General features: G+C 38.6%; 1 protein-coding gene and 1 pseudogene across 1 annotated transcript; both read right to left on the bottom strand.

Annotated features, from left to right (window-relative positions):
* Nucleotides 1-2,651: 2,651 nt before the first annotated feature.
* Nucleotides 2,652-3,324, bottom strand: LOC103783692 (interferon omega-1-like; annotated as a pseudogene).
* A 10,094-nt stretch (nt 3,325-13,418) lies between these two features.
* Nucleotides 13,419-14,487, bottom strand: IFNA8 (interferon alpha 8). The gene has a single exon (XM_003830677.5). It carries the CDS (start codon nt 14,425-14,427, stop codon nt 13,858-13,860), a length of 570 nt encoding a protein of 189 aa, XP_003830725.1. The 5' UTR covers nt 14,428-14,487; the 3' UTR covers nt 13,419-13,857.
* Between the last annotated feature and the right edge of the window lie 11,846 nt (nt 14,488-26,333).

Here is a 26,333-nt window from a genome sequence, read left to right on the forward strand (position 1 = left end):
ACAATGAAAAACACAAACAACAGGCCAATATCCCTGAACAACATAGGTGCAAAAATCCTCTAGAAAATACTAGCAAACCGAATTCAACAGTACATCAACAAGTTAATTCAGCATGATCAAGTAGGCTTTGCTCCTGGGATGTAAATTTGGTTCAACATACAGAAATTAATAAATGTTATTCATCACATAAATAGAATTAAAAGAAAAACCACATAATAGCCTCGATAGACATGGAAAAAATTTTCAATTAAAACCACCATCCCTTCATGCTAAAAACTCTCAAGAAACTAGGCATCGAAGGAACATTCCTCAAAACAATAAGAGCCGTCTATGACAAACCCACAGCTAACATCAAACTGAATGGGCAAAAACTGGAAGCATTCCCCTTGAGAACTAGAGCAAGACAAGGATGTCCACTCTCACCACTCCTATTCAAAATAGTACTAGAACTTATAGCTAGAGCAATCAGGTAAGAGAAAGAAAGAAATGGCATAGGAAAGGAAGAAGTCAAACTACCTCTCTGAGTGGAAGTTATAATCCTATACCTAGAAAACCCTAAAGACTCTGCGAAAAGGCTCCTCAAGCTGATAAATGACTTCACTAATGTTTCAGGATACAAATCAACGTACAAAAATCAGTAGAATTTCTAGACATCAATAATGTTCAAGCTGAGAGTCAAATCAAGAATGTAATCCATGTAGCCACACAAAAATAAAACACCTAGGAATATATTTAATAAATGAGGTGAAATATATTTGCAAGGAGAACTACAAAACACTGCTGAAAGAAATCATAGATGAGACAAACAAATGGAAAAACATTCCATGTTCATGGATTAGAAGAATCAATATTGTTAAAATGGCCATACTGCCCAAGGCAATCTACAGATTTGATGCTATTCCTATCAAACAACCAATGTCATTTTCACAAAACTAGAAAAATACTATTCTAAAATTCATATGTAAGCAAAAAAGAGTCCAAATAACTAAAGCAATTCTAAACAAAAAGAACAAAGCCAGAGGCATCACATTACTGGACTTCAAACTATACTATAAGATGACAGCAACCAAAAACAGACACATAGACCAATGAAACAAAATAGATAACTCATAAATAGAGCCACACACCTACAGCCATTTGATCTTCTACAAAGTCGACAAAAATAAGCAATGGGGAAAAGACGCCCTATTCAATAAATGGTGCTGGGATAGCTGAGTAGCCATATGCAGAAGAATAAAACTGGACCCCTACCTTTCACCACATACAAAAATTAACTCAAGATGGATTAAAGATTTAAACGCGAGTAAATCTTTAGTGTTCTCAGCATGCATACAAAAACAAAACAACTATGTCAGGTGATGAATGTGTTAATTAGCTGTGGATTATGTAATGTGTAGAAATCATTACACAAGGTATATTTATACCTAATCCCTATGTTTTACACTTTAAATAATATATTTTTAATCAAATCTCAATAAGGAAATATTTAAAGGTTTTACTCAAATTCAGCTATTCTTTGAAAATGATGCTCAGAAAACATTTGAAAAACATGCGTGGCAATGTTAACCCACACTCTCCTCCAGGTATCACCCTATTTCCTAACACCGCAAACAAGCTTCCCAAGATGATCTTCTATACATAGTGCACCTAATACCACTTCTTGTGTTTCTTCTTCAAACTACTCCCATCTGGTCTCTGTCCCATTCATTCTGCAAAACCAGATCATCCTAAAATCAATGGTGGAGTGTGTTTCAGGTCCACTAGGACAGGTCAGTCCCCATCTTCCCTGAATGCATTACGGTTCCCTTCATTAGTCTCTCCCTCATTCTTCCTTATTTCTTCATCTAAGTGCACTGGCCACTCTGTCTCGGTGTCTTTTGCAGACTCTCCTTCTCTGCTGTACCTTTAAATATTGACAGTCTGTAGAACATAGATTAGTGCTCATCTAATTTTCTCCCCTTATTTATATGTGATCACATCCATTCCCATGCCCTGATTACCAGAAATGCAATAAAGAATCTTAAATTAATACCTATGCCCATGGTATTTGTTCATTCTAGGCCAGCATTCCCAGCTGCCAATAAGACCTCTGCACTTTCATGTCTCCTGGGCGCTTTGGGAAGACATCCATTTTTTTTTCCCTTCCCAGCACCATTTACACCTAAAGATTCTGGTGTGAGAACATAATTTTCCTTTACTTCTCTCTGAAGCACTTAATATAATTGAAATAATATAAACATTAGTATGGTTTTTATGTCTCCTTCCCTCTTAGACTGAGAATTCCAACACAGCAGAAACTGTGTTTGCTCTAGTCACCTGTATTACTTGAAGGAATTTCTACAGTCTGCCACTTACTTAGTTCATAAATATAATGTGAATGGAATGTATGAATAATTAAATTTTGCAATCCTTTCTTCAATTTGGCTTAGGTTTTAGAATAAACAAAATGAAAATTTTCTTTGATAAATATTTAACAAATCAAAACCGCAAATTTAATAATATTCAATGGTGAATATATTTTGTAAATGTTAATACAATGTGAAGATTAACATGTTATATGTAAAATATCTAAATATTATAAATACAATAGATGCAAAATAGTGGAAATAAATAAATAACATCAGGGGAGTCATCTCTTAGAGTCCCATGCCACTGGAGCTAAATGTTTTGAACACATACTTGCTTAATATACTGATGAAGTATTTGCTGAATTTAACTCAACCAATTCAGTAACTAAAGCAAAACATCCAAGATCATATGTGAAAGTGTGACATGGCAGATTAGTCAATGAGAATTATTTTAAGATGACTCCATGTCTCCATTCTTACTTCTCAATCTTTCTTGTGAGTTTGTTGATATAGAGAAGGATCTCATGATTTCCACTCTGACAACTTCCCAGGCACAGTCACTGTTTCTTGTCTTTCAGGTAGAGACAGATTCCCTGGAAGTACCTTCTCAAGGCCAGTGTAGAGCTCCCAATCACCCAGCAGATTCTCCCTCTCCCACTGCCTGCACCAAGCAGGTCTCCAGGTGTTCCAGCTGCTGATGAAGTCCAGTGTGGAGTTGGTCCAGGAGGGTCGTGTTCCAGGCAGCAGAGGAGCGCTCTGTGTGGAAGAGGCTGAAGATCTGCTGCAGCATCTCATGGAGGACAGACACGGCCTGGGCCTGCTGCAACTGGCTGACTTTCACCATCTCCTGGGGGAATCTGAAGTCTCTTCTGTCCTTGAGACACAAGAAAGGGGAGATCCATTTCATTTGGCCCAGAAGCACCAAAGTCTTCCTTCCTGTCAGACCATGGTTCTGAGGCAGGTCACATCCCAGAGATCAAAAAGAGCCACAGCTGCACACAACTAGGGCCACCACTAGAGAGTGAAGGCAGGCCACTGGGAAATGAGGGAGCTGCTGGCCTGGTGGAGCTGGGGTCTGAGTGTAATTTGGAACCTAGGTTCTCTCAAGACATTCACTATGCATGGCTTTTAATAGGAAACAAATAGTTTTCATTTTCTGCATTCCTCTACACTTATTTCCCTTTTTATTATTTTTTTATTCTTCATATGACCTAAGAAGAAACATCACTCCATACTATTAATTTTGCAATAGAAGTCTAATTTTCCTAGTAAACTTTAGTGGTGTCAATCAAAATGGATATTTATCAATTGCATGAGAAACATCTTTGTCCTAAAGACCTAAGCGTATATATGTATGTAAATACACACACACACGCACGCATGCACACACTATTTTTTAATATATAAACATTGCTTTTTCTGTTCTTGGAAAAGATTTTGAGCCCTGATCCTAGGCTCTATTTTTACCCTCCATACTTTACATAGGAAATCAGACTCCCTCACCTCTATGGGTGTATGAAGTTAGGGATATACCAGACCATCTATGGCATTCAAACTCTTTAGGACTGGGTTTGTTTGCTGTTTTATTCACAGCAGAGATTGATGGGTATTGGCAAATGAACTTCTGTGAAATTTCTCTTCCTTCTGAAATGCATTTATTGAGGTCCATGAGGCCATGGTCCATGGGGGTCACAAAGTCAGGATTAATGCAGACATTGCTGTTTTTTTCACCATTTCTTACTGGTGGACTAAGTGCTCCTCAGGCTGTGTCAATTCCCTCAGGAAGAATCCTGGCTGTTTTTCAGGTGCATATAGGTGTAGAGATTCTAATTCCAAGATAATGTTTTCCAACATCACCTCACTCACAAGGTAGTTATCACATCCACTAACACTCTCTCCTATAGAGTCACAAAGTAGCCTGAATCCAAAATCTTCCAGACAGACTTATTCCCTGAAAACAGGCTCACCACATCCTGATGACTTCAGAATTCAACCCCTGAGGAATGTCTTGTTTCTTTGCTGCCAAAATAATCTATCTTCTAAGACCCTTGCCTTTGTCCCTAGAGTGTTTGTGTGAAGGACCCTAGCCCTCAGTGATGGCCTTTTCCCCTCCTGAGCCATGTTCCTAGGTATCAAAAGTCTCAACAGTCCTCCAATGCTGATAGCAAAGGCTTGTTTTGTCTAAGGAGGTAGAGGACTTATGCAACTGCAATCATTTTACCTTCATTAGTCAAGTAATTCTTATTTTGCGAAGTACAGTTTTTATTGATGAAGACCTTTACTTAAACCACTGAAAACTTGTTATGCTTGAAGTTTCTGAGGTGGACACAGGGGATTCAGTAACAATATTTTCTTTTATTACAACCTAATTTACAGAAACTAGTGACCTAAAGTTATTTTATACAGTCAGCATGATTCTAACGGAGTCATTCTGTGTCTATCTCACTCTGACAATGCAGGGCAGTGAGGCTCAGGTTATTCAGTAAGAAAGAAATAGCCTTATTTCCTTACTTGTTTGTGATTTTTCATGTTGAATTTTTGTAACTTCTTCTTTTTTTTTTTTTTTTTTTTTCTAGATGGAGTCTCAGTCACCAGGCTGGAGTGCAGTGGCACAATCTCAGCTCACTGCAACCTTCACCTCCTGGGTTCAAGCAATTCCCCTGCCTCAGCCTCTTGAGTAGCTGGGACTACAGGTGCGCACCACCATGCCTGGCTAACTTTTTTTATTTTAGTAGAGTCGGGGTTTCACCATGTTGGCCAGGCTGGTCTCGATCTCCTGATCTCATGATCCACCTGCCTCGGCCTCCCGAAGTGCTGAGATTATAGGTTTGAGCCACCATGCCTGGCCGAATTTTTGTAACTTCTTTTCACGTAGTGGTTTACTGGGTAAGGTATATCTTGCTTCTCCTACATGATATTCTTATTTGTGATGAATTAAAACAAATAAAGAAAAGTAAAAGAAAGGCAAAGGAACCATATTGTTCTTCTCCATAATTTTCAAGATTTCAGATTTTTTGTCTCTCATTTCAACTTTCCTAGAAAGCAAAACTCAACAATTGCTTGTATATTAAAAACTAAACAAATATAAGCCTGACTATCAGGAAGTAAGAGAAGTGACTTTCTGCTGACAAAATAGCAAAACATATGTTAGCAAAATTCAATGCAGCAAAATTGGAGACTAGGGACTCTGTCCCAGGGGAAGGATGAAAGTCATTGTTGAGGTACACAAAAGCAAGGGAAACGGTTGCTTCTGCCAGAGCCTCACAGAAGAGCAACTCCTGGGTCAATGGATTGTCCTCAGCTTTGCAAGACCAGCCACCTGCTCTTCTTTCATTGAATGCAGATGTTATCACCTCTGAGGTAAGAAAGGAGGAGTCACACCAACCAACTCACAATAGACTGGCAACAAGACCCCAGTTGCTAGAACACTAGTCCTCTCTGGCATGATAATGAATATTAGCCTTGCCTTAGCACCCTATCTAGTTAATAAATCCACCCAGGAAATGAAAAGATGGCATTTAGAAACCTGCAAAGAAACAGAATTTGATTTCCCAAAAGATTCTGCTCCTAGTGGTGTTATAATAATGATGATTTTCTTAAAAGATAACACCAAAATTATTGCATTGTAACTATAGGCCTGTGACTGTTTTAAGATCATTAAAACTGTTAACCCAATAACCATGTTTGGATTACACTCATTTTTATAACTGTCTGGAGAGAAATATAAATCTGAAGGAATAGAACAAAGACCTAAGGTCAAAACCACAGGGCAAACTGAGATAATAGTGAGTCTGGAGGAGTCCATTAAAAAAACAGAGCTGGACATGAGATTCATGAACCAAGGAGAGGCCATAGCATGAAATAAGAAGAGCAGAGAGGGTAAGTTGTCAAGGGATTCTGGGTTCTACTTCAAATGCCCATGTGTTGCTGTGTATTGTTTTATAGGGCAAGAGTAGGGGTGCTATGAGTGAACTGAACTGACTGACTTTTAAGTTTTTTGTAAAAGTAAACAAAAGACCATCTAAATGGATATAAGGCAGCAGATTTTTCTGCCAAAAAAAGTCTAAAAATTAATGAGCGATTTCTTAAATGAAATATATTTAGACCACTTTAAGAACCCATTAAATGCGTACTCCTAGAGGCCTATTTATTTTTGACTCTTGAGTTGTCTTGAATAAGCAAAAAGCACCTAATATTTTCCATTTTAATGCTGTTCTCATTCCCAAGGATGACAAATCAGTTTCTTCCCACCTGGTCAGACTGGACTTTGTGTTGTCTACTGATGAACCCACTGAAGATCCTTTTCTTCTCTTTATCTTTTTATCCAACAGTTGAGCTGTAAGTGCCAAAAAAAATATTTTGTATGAGTAAGATGGAAAAACATTATGCACTTCCCACACCAAAGCAGTGAATGCTTTCAAAAGGCTACTTACCAAAGTGAGTCTTCCTTTGACTCCAAAAGCAGCCACATTGCTTAGTAAGGCTGCCTTTGGCTATCTAGGATTGTCAATTGTTGGCATCAAAATGGATGATATTTTCAACCTCTTGCTTCTACAGTGTTTCTGTTTCTTAAGATTTAAAAGATGTAATTTTTATTTTACAAACATTTACCAAAATCAGAAAATAAAATCCTGTCATTGCCACGTTGTTGGCCTGCCTGTGTGCACAAACATGTATGACCCACAAAGAGTCACATGGAGCTTTTTCCACTGTCCCCAGACTGCACGTTCAGTCAACGTGTGCAAAGACCCCATTCTGTGAAAAGGCTATATATGCAAAGCGGTCCCCAAATGCCAAAAGAGCCCAGAAACCAAAGAACAAGACAGATAAATTTAGTTTGTTGGTAAAGGGTGATTTTCTGGGGAGCTTACAGACAGAAACATGTCATTGTGTAGGAACAAAACAAGTAGGTCTCAGTGCTGCAGCCCCCTAGACCTAGGGGTTATATCTTGGGGGAAAAGTATATCTGCTCTGGAAGGAAGGTGTAGGTGGCTGAGAGAATGCTAAGAGTGTCACAGTCTGTGATTTCTGCAACGTCAAGGCTTATTATGGAGGAAAAGTAAGACTTACAGTAAATAGGTGTTTCTAAGTAGAGTAATGCATTAACTAGATATCTTGGAGGCATTCCCAGACTTGGGGTTAATCAGGAGTGACATGGCAGATTAGCATCTAAAACAGTCACTTTTTTCCCTATAACCCAGATGCTCTGGCAATAATCCCTGTCAAGGTGTCTTGGCCATTTGGGGAGTTGGGATGGTGCCCTAGTGCCATCAGTACAGGATGTATCTTGCTTCACATGAAATCACCGCAAGCGGAGCTCATTATAACTCCTTTAACAGGCACAATTGGAGTTTCCTTTTATACAACAAGAGATGAATTGTTTGTAGTTGTCTGATTCTCTAAAGATTTCATCATCACTAGCTTTATGATTGGCTGTCACAGGGTGCTATATAATACATTAATGGCTGATAGTTCTAATTTGTTACTTATTTAAATTTGATTTTTTGTTGTTGTTGTTTTATGGACTCTAATCTTCAGGAAGAGTTCCAAATTCTAAATATGCTGACTCAACGCAGAATGTACTAACTGGAAAGAAAAGAAAGGGAATCAAACTGCCAATGTTTTATTTTTCAACTATTTTCATTCAATGAATATTGACAAAGGCCTTTGCTATCATTAGTTATTATGATCTTCAAATATGCACATTACTAATATCTGTCCTGCTTGGAAGGCTCTGCCCTACTTGCCTCTAATTATACTCAAATACCTGATATGTCCCTTCTGTTCAGGTATTGCTTCATTTTGTTTTAGTTTTAAAGGAGGCTGCATTATAACCAAAATTTAAGAGATGTCTTAGATTGCACTGGCCTCATGGAATAATTTTCCCTGTGGAGTGATGACTTGCTAGGTCCTTAAGAGGAAACAGCAGTTGGCAGCTGGCACTAGAATAAGGCTTGTCCCTTCCAAAACTCTGCAGGATACTGTGGTCTATCAGTGTCTCCCATGCTGGAGTCACTGAGGTTGGCCATGTCTCTGTGAGAGGACTCTGTGCTTCAGTCTTCATCCACTTTCAATCTTCTCTCCCTCTCTATGATCAGAAGATCTGAACAGTTGACTCCATCTGCTCATTCACATAATTCCATCTCTTGAGGACCTGCCACTGTTGCAGTCAATGTTTTAAACATCTCTATTCTCCTTCCAAGATATCAAACTGCTCCTCTTTTTTTCAACTTCTTTGCGTTGTGATGTATTCTGCTTTTTTTGTTTGTTTGTTTTTTGTTTTTTAAACAAATGAGAGTCCTATGTCTGGTGCAGTCTCCTCTTAGGGGAATCAGAACATGGAAACTTCTAAACATAAGCACAGATGAGCTCCTGCATTCTTTACCAGTTCTTTGGGTCATAAGTATGGGGGAAGGCCTCCTTCCATTTACTGCATTTTGTGGCCTGACTGGACATCAGTGGGTCTGGACCCCCCACAGCTCATGAATCACCTGGCAGGAGGGGTCAAAACAAGGTCATATTCACACTCTTGCTTCCAAGGCTCTAAAAACTTAGCTGTCTCCAGCTAGTGCTGCATGGTTAGCCCTTGCCAAGTCTCCATGGGAACTGGAGTGCTTCTCCATGCTCCCTGTGGCCCTTCTCAGGTAAACTAGATGCACCTCAGCTGGGTCGGGAGTGTAGGTGGAAGTAATGTTTGGCACTACAGAGGGACCTGAATGGGTGGGGCATCTCAGCACTCACTGCCCTCCAACTTCACTCTCTGTCCTGGTCCTCCAGACCCACTGCTTGATTCCTGACTACTGTAGAACACATAACTGGTTAATAACTCCAGGATATGATGCAAGATATGGCTATAGAGATTTCCAGGGCAGGGTGAAGTTTGGAGCCAAGTCATAAAACTTTTACAACAACCTGAATATAATTTTTTTAAAGCATTGAAAAAAATGAAAGAGGTTATAACATTTGAAAGACATTATGGAGGGTAGAGCAAGGTGGCTGAATGGAGGGCACCATCGATGGTCCCACCCTCTCGGTAGGAACATCAAGTTTGACAACTGTCTATGCAAAGGGAGCATCTTCATAGGAACCAAAAATCTTGTGAACACTCACAGTGTCTGATTTTAACTCTATATCACTAAAAGAGGCACTGGAGAGGGTAGGAAAGACAGTCTTGAATTGCCATCCCCACCCTGCCTCCATCCCTAGCAGCAGCCACATGGCATGGAGAATCTGTGCACTTGGGAGAGGGAGAGTACAGTACATGTGAGACTTTGCCTTAAATTCATGGCTGCCCTCTGACAGCAGAAAGCAGCACAGGGCTGTACTCAGCTGTGCCTGCCCATAGAGGGAGCATTTGAACCAGCCCTAGCCAGAGGGAAATGTCCTATCCCAGTGATGGGAGATTGAGTTCCAGCAAACCTCCCCACCATGGACTAAAGGGCTCTGGGACCCTAAATAAACTTGAAAGGCAGCCTAGGCCACAAGGACTGTAATTTCTAAGCAACTCCTAGTGCTGAGCTGGGTTCAGAGGCAGTGAACAGGAAGGGGGCATGTGACCTACTGAGACACCAGCAAGAAAGGTTAAAGGAGTACTTGCAACACTTCTCCCGTAACCCCAGGCAGCACAGTTCAGAACTCCAAATAAGACCCTTCCTTCTGCTTAAAGAAAGGAGAGGGAAGATGTATTACTTTGTTTTCATGCTGCTAATAAAGACATACCTGAAACTAGGAACAAAAAGGTTTAATTGGACTTACAGTTAGTTCCACATGGCTGGGGAGGCCTCAGAATCACGGCAGGAGGTGAAAGGCACTTCTTACATGGTGCTGGCAAGAGAAAAATGAGGAAGAAGCAAAAGGAGAAACCCTTGATAAACCCATCAGATCTCATGAGACTTATTCACTATCACGAGAACACCATGGGAAAGACCGACCCCCATGATTCAATTACCTCCCCGTTGGTCACTCCTAAATTTCTCCATCCTCCCCTCTAGAGGACAGAATAAGACTGCAAACAATACAATTTTTTGTAATTTGTCTAAGGCCCTGGTCAACTCCCAGTCTGAAAGCAGCAAATCCAGATGTTGAGTGTGTAGCTGGAGGAAAAGACTCAAGAGGCCCCTGTGCAGTTGTAGGCTCTCCCTCCCTGCTACCTCAGCAATTCACACACACTTCCTAGTGAAATAACTCCAGAATATATGGTGTCAATTATAGGAATGACTCTCAATCTCTACCAAAATTGATACATTTGAATAAATAGACCTCACCAGCTCTCAGGGAACAGTAATGCTATTCTTTCACATTCCTTAGCTTCTATGGGAATTCTTCCTTTTTCTAACTGGGCAGGGGTTTTACTGTTGAGTGGAAGAACTGGAAAGATCATTATTCAAAGTGACAGTGAGAAAATGTTTTAATTTGTTAATGTTTGAACTCTGATATTAGGATTAAATCTGTGAAATTAAGATTGTACTGCTGGTTTAATGCACCATTAAACATGAGGTTTCTGTGAATAGTATTAAGTTCCAATACAAAATGGCAGCCCTACCTGTGCCCTGGAGTCCCAATGTATGAGGATGGGGTGATCCTGGGGAGTAGACTGTTCTGCACAGTAGGGTGGGCAGATATTACATCTCTGTGTCCCTATCACTGCGAATCCCAAGGAGTCCATGCCTTGACTGTACCTGGAAACTCATTCTCTTTGTAATAGACCAGGGATAAGGAACAAACTTGGACAACATTAGCGTCTCTTCTCGCCAAGAAGTAGCTTTTTTGCAGCACAAAGAGAAATCTCCAGAACTGGTAGGATTTCTCCATAGATCAGAAACCTGCCATCCAGTCTTGGTTGCTGCTCTTGTTACACTTGGTCCCAGGGGACTGTCTTTTTTATTTAACTTCTGCTTTCTACTTTTACTTTTCTGCTATTTAGGGAAACCATGAAGCCAGAACCACAACAGAACAGAAAGCAGCTCTGTGTGAATGGGCAGAAGGATAAAGGGAGTGAATGATCAAGGAAACCCTGGTGATATGAGACTGCATCCTGGAATGCTGAGAGCCAGGGAAGGAATGTACCAGGTGCCAGAATCAGTCAATAAACATCATGTGTCTTCTGCAGTTCAAACTAGATGCTTCTTCTCCTATCTCAGGAAAAGGAGCAGCCACCATTCCCTGACTGCATATAAATAGGACACATCTTTGAAATGAGGAGTGACAATTTTTCAGCCTCTCTAGAATTCTCATTTTCTTAATTTCCTTCCATTGGAGGTCCGTTACTAAAATATAGGACATAGTTCCTAAGAATTTTATATAAAGACAAATAATATTACCATCTACAGCTGTATGAAGAAAAATAGGAAAATACCTACCATAGTTTAACTCCTTATTCGATAAAAGATATTATCGTAGGTGCTTTAAAATGCATGTGTTCCTTTAATACTCACAACTATATAAATATTTTGAAACCATTTTATTTATAAGAAAACTAAGGCTCTATGAGAAAACTAAGGCTCAAAGAGATTAAGCAGACTGATCAACAATACACCTACCTCCCAGCAGAATGAAATTTCAGTATCAAATTCTTTAATGTAATTGATGGGTGATTTTGTCAGTTTTGTATTCCAGATTTCTGTTATAATTGCTAAATCTCCTTTTATTCATGAATTATACATAACTCTTCCTTGCTCTCTGAATATCCATGGTTCATGTATTTTCACTTGATGTTGACCAGTTTTTTTCTTTACCTTACGTATTGAGAAAGAAAGTCTCTGATTGTTTCCCACTTTTATTTTGTGAAGGATGTTTGTCAGTCTTTATGTCCATAGTAATTCGGTTCTTTCTGGATTGATCTAAGACTACAATATTCATGAAATCAGGAAGAATTACCAAAGTGTAACATAAAAGAATTCTTATATCTAGCACTACAAGAAATTAAGATGGATTGTAAAGGTGCAGAAGAACTGTAGTAAACCAGTGTGACAACGATGCAAGTTAACAACAAATAAGGCCAATACTTCCAGGTGTCATTATATTATCATCATTAATTATTTCGGTGAAGGATTGAATTAGTTATCTCTTACTCCCTAACAGATGAACAGAAACTAGGTAGCTTACTGATAGCCAAAGTAGTATTAATTAAAACAATAATAAATTATAATTGTAAATAATATATCATGATTTAAAATAATATATTAAGTATATTAATATGATTTGCTAGTACATCAGTTACATGAAATCTATCCAGAAAAATATTAATAAAGGAAATATTATGCACAGAAAAAGTAACTCACATTCTTTCCCCCATCACATCCTATTTTTTTGCCCTCTTCAGAGTCACTAACTTCTCTTATTTATACTTCCAGCCACTACAGTATGGTTTGTTCTGATTTATTTTACCATAATAACTCTCATAAGGTTGCCAGTGCCATCTATTTTCCCGAGGTAGTGGACAGTTTCAATGTATACCTTCTGTAAATCTACTGATAACTCTTTTAAGAATATTAATTTTCTTAAACTTTTTTTCCTAGTATTTTCTCCTGTTGTCCTTCTAATGTGTGGCCTTTCCATCTGTTTCTTTGTGGCTCTTCTCTTTCCTTTCTTAAGTGTGGAAGGTCCTCAGAATCACGTTTAAGCCATTTTCTCCCTCGACACTCTCTCCCCACATGAGATCCGCCATTTCTGGGCTTTCAGTTACTGCGTCTGAACCTCTAGCAATTGCATTCCTTATTAATTGCAAACTCATATATCCAACTGGTAGTGCACATTTTCACTTAGATGTCTACCAGTTAGCATATAGAGGATATCTCTGCGTTTATTTTTATTTCCTCACATGCCTTGGTCTACCTTCTGGTGAGATAAATTCATTGGTTCTTTCTTCTCATGATAGCATTAGACATAACTGATATTAAGTATGATTACTGTTTTTAGTTTTCTTTCCCAAGAAAAAACAAAGATATGAGAGAGTGGGAATTGTATTTGTTATGTTCACCTGGATATCTTGAGGGCAACATACAACCTAATTTAGACAAAGTTCATTTTTACTTATAATTTGAATGTAATAAGCATGGATAAAGGAATTGTACCACCCATTCTTTAATCAGTTTGCACAATCAGGGTTGGAGTTCAATTTTAAAGAATAAATAAAGAATTTTTCTATAGTAAAAATTTAATAAACAAGGCAAAATAATAAATATAAAGAACATGTTTTTGTTACACAATTCACAATGTAAAAATTCACATAATATAATATGAACAAAACTAATTTAAGCCCTATAGATAGTTAACTAAATAAAGATTTAAATAAATAGATGAATAGATCCATCAGCATGGTCATCTGTAAGGGACTAGTGCCCATACAGCTGAACAGGATGTTGCTTAACACTCCTGAAAACACTTGACACATTTGATTCAATTCATAGCATGGTTTTGGCAGAAACAAGGGTCTTTGAAAGAGCACAACTTGTCGAAGTGTGAGCTGCTGTATTAGTCTATAAGAATCATTTCTGTGTTGTACCAGGTCTCATTCCTTACTCTTCAATCTTTTTTGCAAGTTGATTGATAAAGAGAAGGATCTCATGATTTCTGCTCTGACAACCTCCCAGGCACAAGGGCTGTATTTCTTCTCTGTCAGATATAGAGTGATTCTTTGGAAGTATTTCCTCACAGCCAGGATGGAGTCCTCGTACATCAGGGGAGACTCTATCACCCCCACTTCCTGCATCACACAGGACTCCAGGTCATTCAGCTGCTGGTCAAGTTCGATGTAGAATTCATCTAGAAGGGTCTCATCCAAAGCAGCAGATGAGTCCTTTGTGCTGAAGAGGTTGAAGGTCTGCTGGATCATCTCATGGAGGACAGAGATGGCTTGAGCCTTCTGGAATTGTTTATCATCAAACTCCTCCTGGGGGAATTCAAAGTCATGTCTGTCCTTCAGGCAGGAGAAAGGAGAGATTCTTTTCATTTGTGCCAGGAGGACCAAGGCCCTCCTGTTACCCAGGCTGTGGGTCTGAGGCAGATCACAGCCCAGAGAGCTGAATGACTTGTAGCTGAGCACCACTAGGGCCACCAGTAAATAAAAAGTCAAGGCCATTGTAGATGTTGTGGATGCTGCTGAGCTGGTTCAGATGGATGACCCTTAACCTGGATCTCTGAAGACTTTGGTTTGTACACGGCCTTATATAGGGAACATACTCGTTTCCATTTTCTGAATGCTACTGCATTTTTTTTTCTACTTCTGTTTTTGCTTTCCTTTATGTACTCTCTACATGGGCTTAGGAAAGTGTTTCTCAACCAGTTTTCTTTTCATTACTGCATTCCCTTTCTCAACCTCCAGAGTCCTGTTTGATAATTTTTTTCTAAGTAAACCCCTCCTGATAATTTAATAACACAGATATATTACGCGCATATTTGGATGTACTACATTCCTATCCATGCTTTAAAAAACAAAGTGGACAGTTTACTTTTTTATGCAATGCAGCATTAAGAATAAGTAAAAATTTATGCCAAAAGTTAAATTTAAAAGCTATTGGCATTTAACTTTATAAAAGTTATTTGCTGAGTGACTTCTAGTATATATACTTACATAAATATTAATGAATCAAGTGAAACATGCAAAGTTATAATATATGAAAATATATAATACCAATATAATAAAAATACTTATATAAAATATGTAATATCAATAAAATAAAAATACTTAAAAATCTCCCAAAACTGCTAAGGGGCTATTTAAAATTAAATTATTCCTATAACATTTAATTTATTATACTTAACTTTTAGCTTTGCTTCATGTAGAAAATGATTTTTACCTTCACTAACTGCTAGATTTTCATCCAGATATAGTCAACATATTTTTCTTTTCAGCACTTGCTATAAGTATTGATGTTTGAAAAAGTTTTATATAATTTAATCATAAAATAAAAACATTTGTATAAAAGAGTATAATACACTTGAAAGCACTGAGGATCAAACATAAGCTACATACCCAAGACAGCCAATGGCAGCCCATTCATATGCCGATGGAGACCACATCACATGGTATGACTCTGAGATTGAGCACATAGTGGAAAGTCCACCAGTGACAACCATCTATTTCACATTGGTTTGCAACACTAATCTCACATACATTTTTTGTATCTTCCATGAACTCAATATCCGTCTTTTCATGTAATACATAAGAAAACCAAGTGAAAGAAAATAAACACTACAGGATAGGGTTGTCTTAGAGTTCTGCATTGAGGGGCCATAAACGAATATAATATCTACAATTTGTTCACACCACAAGAACTAAGGTTTGTACCCTTAGGAGCAATATCATCCCCAATGAGAATACACAATTGAGAAAACATGAATTATATTTTTCAAAACAATTTTTGCATTAATGTTTAGATTTCCCAAAGAACCTGGGGACATCCCAATTCTAGTTCATTCTTATAAAATAAAAAAAGCCATCTGTTTACTAAGGTAAACATACCTAAGTATGATAAAGTAAATGAGGTGTACAATTGTTGTACACAGCATGCAAGATACCAGATATCTTTCTCATTTCCTTTTTCACAGAAAGCAAAAGTTGTTGCTTTTTGTATCCCAATAAATGAGAACAAAAAGAAAACAAATGTGTACCTAAATGTGATAAAAACGTAAGAATGGAAGTAATACCCCACTGGAGAAAAAAAACTAACAAAATATAACTTGGATATTCAGCCCAGATTAGATGGACATTAAGGGGTGAGGAAGAGCAGAAGCAAAATGGTGCAAGAGATGTAGAACAAAGGTAGCAAATGGGCAGGAGCTCAAAGAAAAGTAATCATTACTGGTCCAAGGGGATGTTTTCAGCTTTAGTGAATTCAGCCTTACTAAACAGTTGAGGGTGATGAACCAAACATAAGACATTGTGCACCAGAAAGGCAAATTTGTAAGAGCACAATATTCTCTCTGTAGAATGGACAAGTATAGTTATCTCAAGTTCTCCACTAGTAGATAGATAAACTCAGAAGATCAGTATATTGCATGTTGTCTGTTGTGATGGTTAACATTGAGTGTTATCTTGATTGAATTGAAGGATGCAAAGCGTTGTTCCTAGGTGTGTCTGTGAGGGTATTGCCAAAGGAGATTAAAATTTGAGTCAGTGAACTGCGAGAGGCAGACCCACACTCAGTCACTGTGGGCACCATCTAATCAGCTGCCAGCATGGCTAGAATTAAGTAGGGAGGAGAAGATGGAAGAGGAGACTTGCTGAGTATTCTGACCTTCATCTTTCTGATGGATGCTTCCTGCCTTTGAAATCAGACTCCAAGTTCTTCAGCTTTTGAACTCTTGGACTTACACCAGTGATTTGGAAGGGGGTCTCAGGCCTTTGGCCACAGACTAAAGGCTGCACTGTTGATTTCTCTACTTGGGAGGTTTTGGGACACGGACTGATCCACCACTGGCTCCCTTGCTCCTCAACCTGCCGACAGCCTATGGTGGGACTTTACCTTGTGACCGTGTGAGTCAATTCTCCTTAATAAACTCCCTCTTATATAGAAACATATCTTCTTAGTTCTGTCCCTCTGGAGAACTCTGACTAATATATCTATCTAACAAGAAGCCAGGGACTAGATGATCTCAAAGGAAACTTATCTTGACTTAAAAGGACAATAATGATAACACTAATAAGAAGAATAAAAAGTTGCTAAATTTTATCATGTTTGTTATCAATCAATTGTTCTTAGCACTTACAAAAACTATTTTCACTTCATTCAATGAGAAATACCCTCATTTTCATATTTATTGAACATCTACTATATGCCCATCCCTACTTAGTTGCTAGAGATATCAGTGACCAAAGCAGACACTGACAGGTTGTACTGTTGTCCTCTTTTACAAAAGGAAAACCCAGAAGCACAGGGAGCTATTGAGTTGTGGAGCTACAGTTGGAACCCAAAACATCTGACTCTAAATCCTCATTTCTTACATGTTCCCTGGGAATTATTTCTGGCCATAAGACCCAGAGCTGGTTTCTAGACCCTGGTCAATGTTTTCTTAGTACAGTCCTACATAAAGAAGGTCACGGCCTTTCTTTTCAGCTCCTTCACCCTCTCCCTCACTGAAAAGCCCTATTTGTTTGTGCCTGATGTTACATTATAATAAAGATGGGCCCCAATTTATTTACATGTTATATACTAGTTTTGTTTTCTTGAGAATGTATATTCATAAACTTGAATGTAGTTGCAAAACTCTTTGTTCACCCTAGTAATATATGCATAAACAACTCTGTAAAAACCTGCATATTTCTATCCTTTTATTCAAATATCCATAAGGCCTTAGATTTCTATCTTAGCCCAAGTTTAAGACTAAGCAATGACAAGCTAGAGACATGAGCTAAATCAGAACTAAACCAATGAACTAAGGCTCAGAGCTCAGGGAGACCACATCTAGAAGGGCTCACTAAAAGGATTAAAAGTGGGAATGGAAGGTCTTCTGGAGAAATGAGGAGAGTCCAGTGTATTATAGGAGGAGGACTGTGATACCAAAGTCTCTGAGTCACCTGACTTGCCAGCTGGTTGATGCCTTTTATGTTGCAGGCCAGCAGAGTTTGCTGCTGAGTTAATTTTACCACTTGTTTTGAGAAACCGGGCAAACATGATGGGCAATATATTGAGAGAACTAAAGAAATGGGGTTGGAAAAAAATAATGTGTTTGCATAGGTGGAAAGATACTTGCTAAAAACAGGCCTAGAATTGGAGCAAACTATGCCTTTACTCTTCCGTTTGGCCTTCCATTTTTTTAAGTGTGTCTTAAATCATGTGATAATTATGTCGCCTTATCCAGTGATTTTTTAAGATTCTCCTCATACAAAAAAATAGATGAATGACCATTTGCTTCTTGTTATCTCCATCCATTTTCCATGCGATAGTGAGGTCCATTTCTGTTTGATTTCCAAAATTTGGGATGTAATATTCAAAGTGCTACTTCAGGTGAAAAAACCATGATTTTGGATTTTGAGTCCTTGGTCAGATGTTTTTGCCTGGTAGTGTTCTTATTCTTCCTTATGCATGGTTATAATTTTCTCTTTTTTTGCTGTCAGAGATGTCGCCTTTAGTGATCTGACCTATTTTCTCTTTAGAATATTTTATCAGGACTCCATAAGATACTTACGGGGAGACACGTCATCTTATCTAGTCTTTTCCCCTGGCATCTTGGCCCAGTCCCTATCATTTCAGGAGCTCAGCCCATATTCATGAAAAAGAGTAATCACTATAAAACCAGTGGAAAGAATATTAACAATACACATTAGATACATAATTTGAAAGGAAAATACATCAAAAGATAATTTGTAAATTCTTCAAGGTTCTTCATTGGAAGTTATCGTTGAAAATTATGTGGAATATTCAAAGAAAGAATAGCCACTTGCTTGTAGAACCATTTTCAAGTTTGTATTTTTAATAATTAGAATATCTGAATGAGAAATAATGACTTGGACAAATGGAAAATTCCCTCTCCACTTTTCTTTCAGTGGTCTTCAAGTACCTGCAGAGATACCTGTCATAGTTTCCTTGTCTCCTCAACAATAAGGAAACAATTTCAATTTTACATGTGTTCCAAGGCCTTATCCCATACTCTTGGTCTTTTTTCAACTTTAGCCAATGGCTTTGGGAACCAATTTAACCCTTTCTTTCAAAGAGTCAATGATGCCATAAACTCTAATAAATGACATCTGTGTCCACTTCCCTGAGTTTGAATTGTGAAATCAGATTTTGGAAGAGAGTTTTTAATAGAATATGTGAGCAAAAACATTGGTTGTTTTTCCTCCAAAAATAGCATTTGTAAAAATATTATAAAAATGAAGATTAATCTTGTTCAAAGAACTTGCCTTCTTTTCCTACTAGTCACCCAATTGGACTCCCTTTCACAACTTCTTTGCATCTTGGTATCCTGTGAGAATAAATCCAGGCCATGTTAATTTGGTTGGAAGAGATTCTTGCCCTGTAACATCTTGGCCTGTGAAAACATCTCCACGTGATGTACCACACAGTTTAACCTTTGCAATTGACTAAAATAGATTGAAGCACCACAGCCACATTTGGGGTTATATGTTGAAGATAGCAAAGCCACAAAATAAAAGGTACTCAGATCCCTGAATAGCCAACCCGAGTCATCTGAGCAGGAAGTCCTGCATTGAGCTTTTATAGGAAGGAAAGGTAAATTTGCATATTGATCTAATTACTAATTGTTTTCTATTTATCTGTTACAGCAGCTCTCATCAACTTAACTGACAAAGTCTTTTAAAATACTATCCTGAAGAAACTTTTCCATAAAAAATTAAATTTCCAACTTTGGAAACAGCAAATACCCCTCAAAGATTTAAGCAGATAAATAAAATAATAAATGATCATCTTAAGAAACTAATACGTGTTCTTTTCTGCAAACATTTTTTATAAATTTGTAATGCACAATATAATTTTGATATAATCTACTGATTTTGGTTTCAGATTTTTCTAGCTGGTTAAAAAATCTGAGATGACATTGCTTTTTTGGCTCAGAAAACAATAATGTAATTGATTAGAGAGAGTCATGAATATATAATAACTTTCTTGTTTATTTGCTGTCTTTTCTTTGAGGATTGTTAACTAGGGAAAAGCGCCCTTTAATTTCCCCTCTGACAACCTCCCAGGCACAGAGGCCTTATTCCCTTTACTTCACATAGTGAATGATTCTTTGGAAATATTTCCAGACAGCAATTCCTAAATAGAGACAAGATAGATTTTCTACTTTTGTAGAAATGTACTTTTGTCAGCTGCAGTCGTTCCAGACTGTGATCAAGTCTGGAGAGTCGTTTATTGAGGAGGATCTTATGCCAAACAGCCAGTGTGTCGTCCCTGGGGAAGAGGCTGAAGATCTGTTGGAGCAGCTGACGGTGGAAACGCATGTCTCCTGTCTTCTGGATTTGGGTGATATTTCCTCGTTTCCTAGAAAACTTGAAGTGGGTTCTGTCATTAGGCATGATTGAGAGGGGATACTTTTCAGCTGTGTGAATAGCACTGAGGTTTCCTCCTGCCTTCCTTGTTTTCTAGCCATGGCTCCAAGACTTGTCCCTGCCAAGTGAGCAGGCACCGCTGGAGATGAGCATGATGACTCCCGCCATTACCAGGGAGGTGTAGGCCACTGTGATTTCAGAGATTCACTAGCCGGCCTCGAAGGGGCGCGGGCCCGCTACGCAAAGAGCGCAAAGCTCCCAGCGCTGCGCACCACGGCCGCAGCAAGGCGCCAGAATGGGTTTTCCTGATGCCCAGGATTTGGGAACCGCGGGTTTGAGTTTCGGGGCGTCCCGCATCCCCAGGGAAACGTCGTCGCGGCTTATCGCGCCAACTTTGTGCAGCTTCGACCTGAGTAAAAAAATCTCTTGCTGCTCAGGAGGCAGCTCCGCCGTGGTCTCCCTTGAGACATCTTCCTCAGGTAGCCAGCAGGGCACCTTTTATTTTCGGGATTTTCCCCTGGGTTTGGGGCTTTTATTTCCCATAGAGACTTCAGCGAGACTTGTTTTTACAGAGGGACCCGTTGATTCCGGGACTTGAGGGCTCGAGATCGCACGGGTTTAATCTTGGGGATTCCGTTTGTATGGGGGCGCAGGGCGGGGACGTCTTGGGGAAGGGGACACGCTGGACCCTGGGGCGAGCGGACGGGTCCTAGGAGCGCCCGGGGCTGGGGACGCCGCGCACCGGGCCAGGAGGAGAGAGGCGCCCGTGCCTGCCCCAGGGTGTGCCAGGAGCTAAGCTTTCAGCTTCAGACGCCAATGTCGCTGAAACCATAATTCAGGCATATTAAAACTCAACAGCATTATTTTAAATACTTTATACCAAAACAAGAATGTTGTGATCTTACTTCCCTAGCTTTAAAGGAAGCAAACTCAGCAATGCTTTCAAGATCCCTACTTTGTTTTATCTGGGAGAAGTGCCATGTCTGACATTTCCAGTGACTCAGTGACACTGAGATAATTTTATTTAACTTTGGTTTACTGAAAGGCCTTCCTCAAGACCCCACCTTGACTTGTGTTGCTGAAAAGAGAAATGAGCAGTGTTGCCTACAAAGAGTAGAGGAGCAGGTCAGAACTTTTTATTTTCTAGGGTAAGAATTTTATAGCCTGAGTGGAGTTTGCCATAATTTGTTACACTGGCCCCTCTCCTTTGTAAGACCCTCAGGGTCTTCTTACATTTCCTACCTTTACTTAATTAAAATTTTGATATTTGCCTCATCATGGATGTTTAGGCATTAATTTCCAATTTTAATATTGTATTAAAATAGTATTTGAGTTGATAATTTAAGTATATATTTTAAATATATAAAGGATATATTTTTATATTGATCTATTTTATATGTGTGTTTCTGTACATTTAAATACTTACCTATACATATTTATATATTTCAGCATATACTTTATATAAAATTATAACATATATGTATATATCTATATATTTAAATACCCATAATCTATAAAATGTAAGTATATATTCTACATATACTTACATATATATAGATATATAGTTATAAACTAAAACTAAAAATAAAATACTAAGCCACCCATTGGCTGAACATGCACCCTTTTGGCCAATGGGACCCCTAAAAACCTTAACTGAATTCTCAACCATGATGGGAAGCAGGATGGACACGCCTCATTATATCCCCCTCCGTTTTGGAGTTTGGACACAAACTGACCAGCACTGATGTTATAAGAGAGATAATAAGACAAAACAGACTTTGTGGCAATAAGATACCAAATTATAAGCAAGACCTAAGGCCATGCAAGGCGAGAGTTATGTACTGCAAACCATAAAATCTCCTTAAATGGATTTTAAAAAATTAACCCAGTAAAATTTGGCTCACTTTCTAACCTAACTCTCATATAATACCACATGGCAGATTGCAGACCCGTTTATCTTAATTTAAGCATTCTTTTCTAATGACTTCAAGTCTTTAGACAAAGCTTAACTGTTTCAACCAATTGCCAGCTAAAGAATCCCTGAAACCCACCTGTGACTTTTAAATCCCCACTTTGAGATGTCTTGCCTTTTCTGGCCAAACCACTGTATACCTTCCATGTATTGATTTATGATTTTACCTGCAATTCGTATCTCCCTGAAATGTCTAAAACCAAATTATAACCCAACCACCTTGGGTGCACTTTTTCAGGACCTCTTAAAACTCTTTCTCCAGGATATGGTCACTCATATTGACTCAGAATAAACTTCTTTAAAATATTTTCCAGTCTTACAGACAATTTCCTCTCCTAGAGTTTCCATTTAGGAGGCGCCAATGTGCAAGACCCTGAGAGTGTCAGGGGAGCTGCAATCAAAGCTTTTCTTGGATGGACTTGGTTGAATATGGACTATACAGATTATAAATACATGGTTGTATGTATATATGTATTTTTTCTATATAGTTCACAAATGCAAACTATATAGATTATACTAAAGGTTACTATCTGTATTAGTCTGTTCTCATGCTGCTACTAAAGACATACCCAAGACTGAGTAATTTATAAAGGAAAGAGGTTTAATTGACTCACAGTTCCACATGGCTGGGGAGGCCTCACAATCATGCCAGAAGGTGAATGAGGAGCAAAGTCATGTCTTACATGGTGGCAGGCAAGAGAGAGCTTGTGCAGGGAGGAGAACCCCCATTTATAAAACCATTGGATCTTGTGAGACTTATTCGCTACCACGAGAACAATATGGGAGAAACTGCCCCCATGATTCAATTATCTCCACCTGGCCCCACTATTGACATGTGGGAATTATTACAATTCAAGCTAAGATTTGGGTGGAGACACAGCCAAACCACATCACTATAATTTATCATGTTCAGATTCTCAGCCAGTAATTTCCAAACTTTATTTCATTTAATCTTTACAGTTTCTAATATGACAACTACTAAAATATTCTCAATTTTTCAGAAGAGGAAATGAAAATCTGATGTTTAACTTGCTAAGAGTCACAGATTTTGTCAGAAAGTGGAGCTTTCTACTGCCTCTCAACTCCCCTCTTGATTTGCTCTCAGTACTTCCTCTTGGCAGCACTGAGAATGCTAGTGCTTAATTAATCATAATCGTGTCTTTAATGTCTGGCTTTTGCTCCCTGGAGGGCAATCATCATCCTGTCTTATTATCCTTGAACCCACATTGCCAAGCACATTGTTTGTCCCGTATATGCAGTGAACACATTTTTAGTGACAGAATGAAGACAACTGGATGAGTTAACCGTTGGTATGCCAGTTTTATGCCCTGTGATCTGTAGATTGTGATCTGTGGCTCCTGTAAAGAAAGGTGGAAGAAATCAAATCTAGTGCATTAGCCCCTTAAAAGGGAAATGGAGAGAGGTGAGGAAATGTGTATTTCAGTGCCATTTAATAAGTAAAAATGGGCCAGGCACAGTGGCTCACGCCTGTAATCCTAGCACTTGGGAGGCCAAGGCAGGCAGATCACTTGAGGCGAGGAGTTCGAAACCAGCCTGGCCAACATGGTGAAAACCTGTCTCTACTAAAAATACAGAAAAATTAGCCAGGCATGGTGGCAGGTTCCTGTAATCCCAGCTACTTGGGAGGCTGAGGCAGGAGAATTGCTTGAACCCAGGAGGCAGAGGTTGCAGTGAGCAGAGATCACACCACTGCACTCCAGTCTGGGTGACAGAGAGAGACTGTATCTCAAAAAAAAAAAAAAGAAAGAAAGAAAAGAAAAGAAAGTAAAAATGACATCTAAGATAAAACCTCTAAGCATCATTATTAGAATTTTAAGAGAAATAGATTGAGACTCAGACAGGTTTTTATTTAAACATTGGTTCTCATTCGGATGAATACATCCTGTTAGATCGAGATTTCTTTCATTTTCCGAGTGTTTAATTTCCATTATAATACAAAAGAAGTGCTGAGGTCATGACATTATCTGAGATCCATAAATAGAATAGAAAGTGAACAAAATGGAAAAAAAAATTGAGATAAGTACAAAAACTGAAAATCCTAGCCTGGTAATGTAATAGTCTCACAACAAGAAAGTGCTGAGACAGCTGAGTGAAGGCTCACAAGGCCCGGCCAGCTGCATCCCACCAGTGGCCCTGCCAACCTTTTCACTAGTGACACTGAGGATGATGTTCTCCAGCTTTCTCTGTACCCTTAGCTGTGACCTGGCCCAGCCTTCCAGAAGCAGGAGACCTTCACAGTTCTTCACCAAATGGAAGAATCTTCCTTTTCTTCCTGTCTGAAGGACAAGAATGTTTTCAGGTTCTCCTGGAGCAGATGGATGGCACCAAATTCCAAAAGGCTCAGGCCACCAATATTCTCCATGAGATGATCCAGCAGATCTCCAATGTTTTCAGCACAAAGGGCTGACATTCCTCACTGGGCTTGGTCAGTAGCTAGAATTTCTGGAGAACTGTTTGGAACAGGAAATGGAAGAGACCTTGGGTAGAACTCCAGCCTGGCTGTGACGGGTTATTCCCAAAGGACCAGTCTCTATCTGAAAAAGAAAGTACATAGCTGCTGTGCCCAGGACATTGTCCTACCAGAAATTAAGAAGTAAAAATCAGTAAGTTATTTCTCTGTGCTAATAGGCTTATCAGAAAACTCAGAAGTTTGGAGAAGAGACTTAGACGTAAACCTCATTTTGGTCAGTTGGGTCTCATCTATTAATTTGTTGCTTTAAGCTCAATTCAAAGACTTCCCTTCTGCTTCTGTAATAAAATGTATTGAGTCATTTTTGTTAGCCTTTTTCAATAAGAAGAAATTGTACAGTACTTTTGAATATAAGGAAAGTACATTTTTAGTTTGTAACAATTACAATTTATCTCATGATACTTGTCTTCAAATTTTATTCTTTGTAAACATGGTCGGCTTGCCTTTTTTTTTGTTTGTTTTTGCTGTGGAGTGTAGGAGGGAGTTAAATCTTAACTGTAAATGTTGGGTCTTAACTCATACTCTTGAAAAGATACAAAATGTCCATAAACCTTTAATCTGCCATCAATTTCAAAAAGAACATAAATGGTTTTATTTATTTCATTGCTTCATAAAATATTTTGAGTATATCTGTTTCAAGTAATGTACTTATTTAGTGAATATATTGGTAAATAAGACAAATGTATTATTTCTGTAGTGGAGCACTCTGGCAAAGCTGACAGGTCTTATAGAGTAAGTAATCGGTAGGAACCCTTTCTAGGGCTATGAAGAAGATGCACCAAACACTTTGGCAGTTTTACTAGCTGGAACTAATTCAGTTTTACTTATGTTTTTTGAAAAAGGCAGGAGGATAGCTTGAGCCCAGGAGTTCAAGGCTGCCATGCACTGTGATCATGCCACTGCACTCCAGCCTGGGCAACTTAGCTAGATCTGGGCAACATAGCTAGAAATAAAAATTAAATGTTCTTTAACCATTCACTCCATGAGTCACTCTTATCATGGTAGCTCCTTCTGAGCAAATGTGGTTTTTTTCCCCAAACGCCTGCATATTCTTTCTTGTAGCCTCCTTCTACTTCTTGTGGGTTTCTTTCTCTCATTCATACCCGTGTGCCTTTCTTAAATGGGGCCAACTTCAGGCCATCATTTCTCTCCTCTCCTTGATTCAATATCTGTGATTTTACTTGTGAGTATAGATATGAGATCCTCTTTTAGAGAAAGGGTTAATAATTATACTTGATAATTTTGTCTGTCATATATGATTTAAACTTGAAATATTGGGTCACAATCTAACCAATGTATTACAGGTGCTACATGAATGATTTCATGATGAAGAGACCTCAGGTTATCATGGTTATGTGGCAAGGTTTCATTAAAATAGTTTTTATTCTCTACATTTGTTTGAGAATAAAGAACACATTCCATGCTGCTGCCTATATTTTCTTATGGCACATTAATCCTGAATCGATTACTAATTAAATGTTTCATTGTTGCTCTGATCATGACCACCAAGGGCCTGACAGACAAATCACACAGGCTTCTTTCAGTCTTTATCAAAAATGGTGATGATGATGACAG

Source organism: Pan paniscus, chromosome 11 (assembly GCF_029289425.2).
Source record: "Pan paniscus chromosome 11, NHGRI_mPanPan1-v2.0_pri, whole genome shotgun sequence".
In the NCBI taxonomy this organism is placed as follows: Eukaryota; Metazoa; Chordata; class Mammalia; order Primates; family Hominidae; genus Pan; species Pan paniscus.

What these genes read in the sequence shown, in the direction of transcription:
- IFNA8 (XM_003830677.5), bottom strand. Translation starts at nt 14,427, where the DNA reads ATGGCCTTGACTTTTTATTTACTGGTGGCCCTAGTGGTGCTCAGCTAC.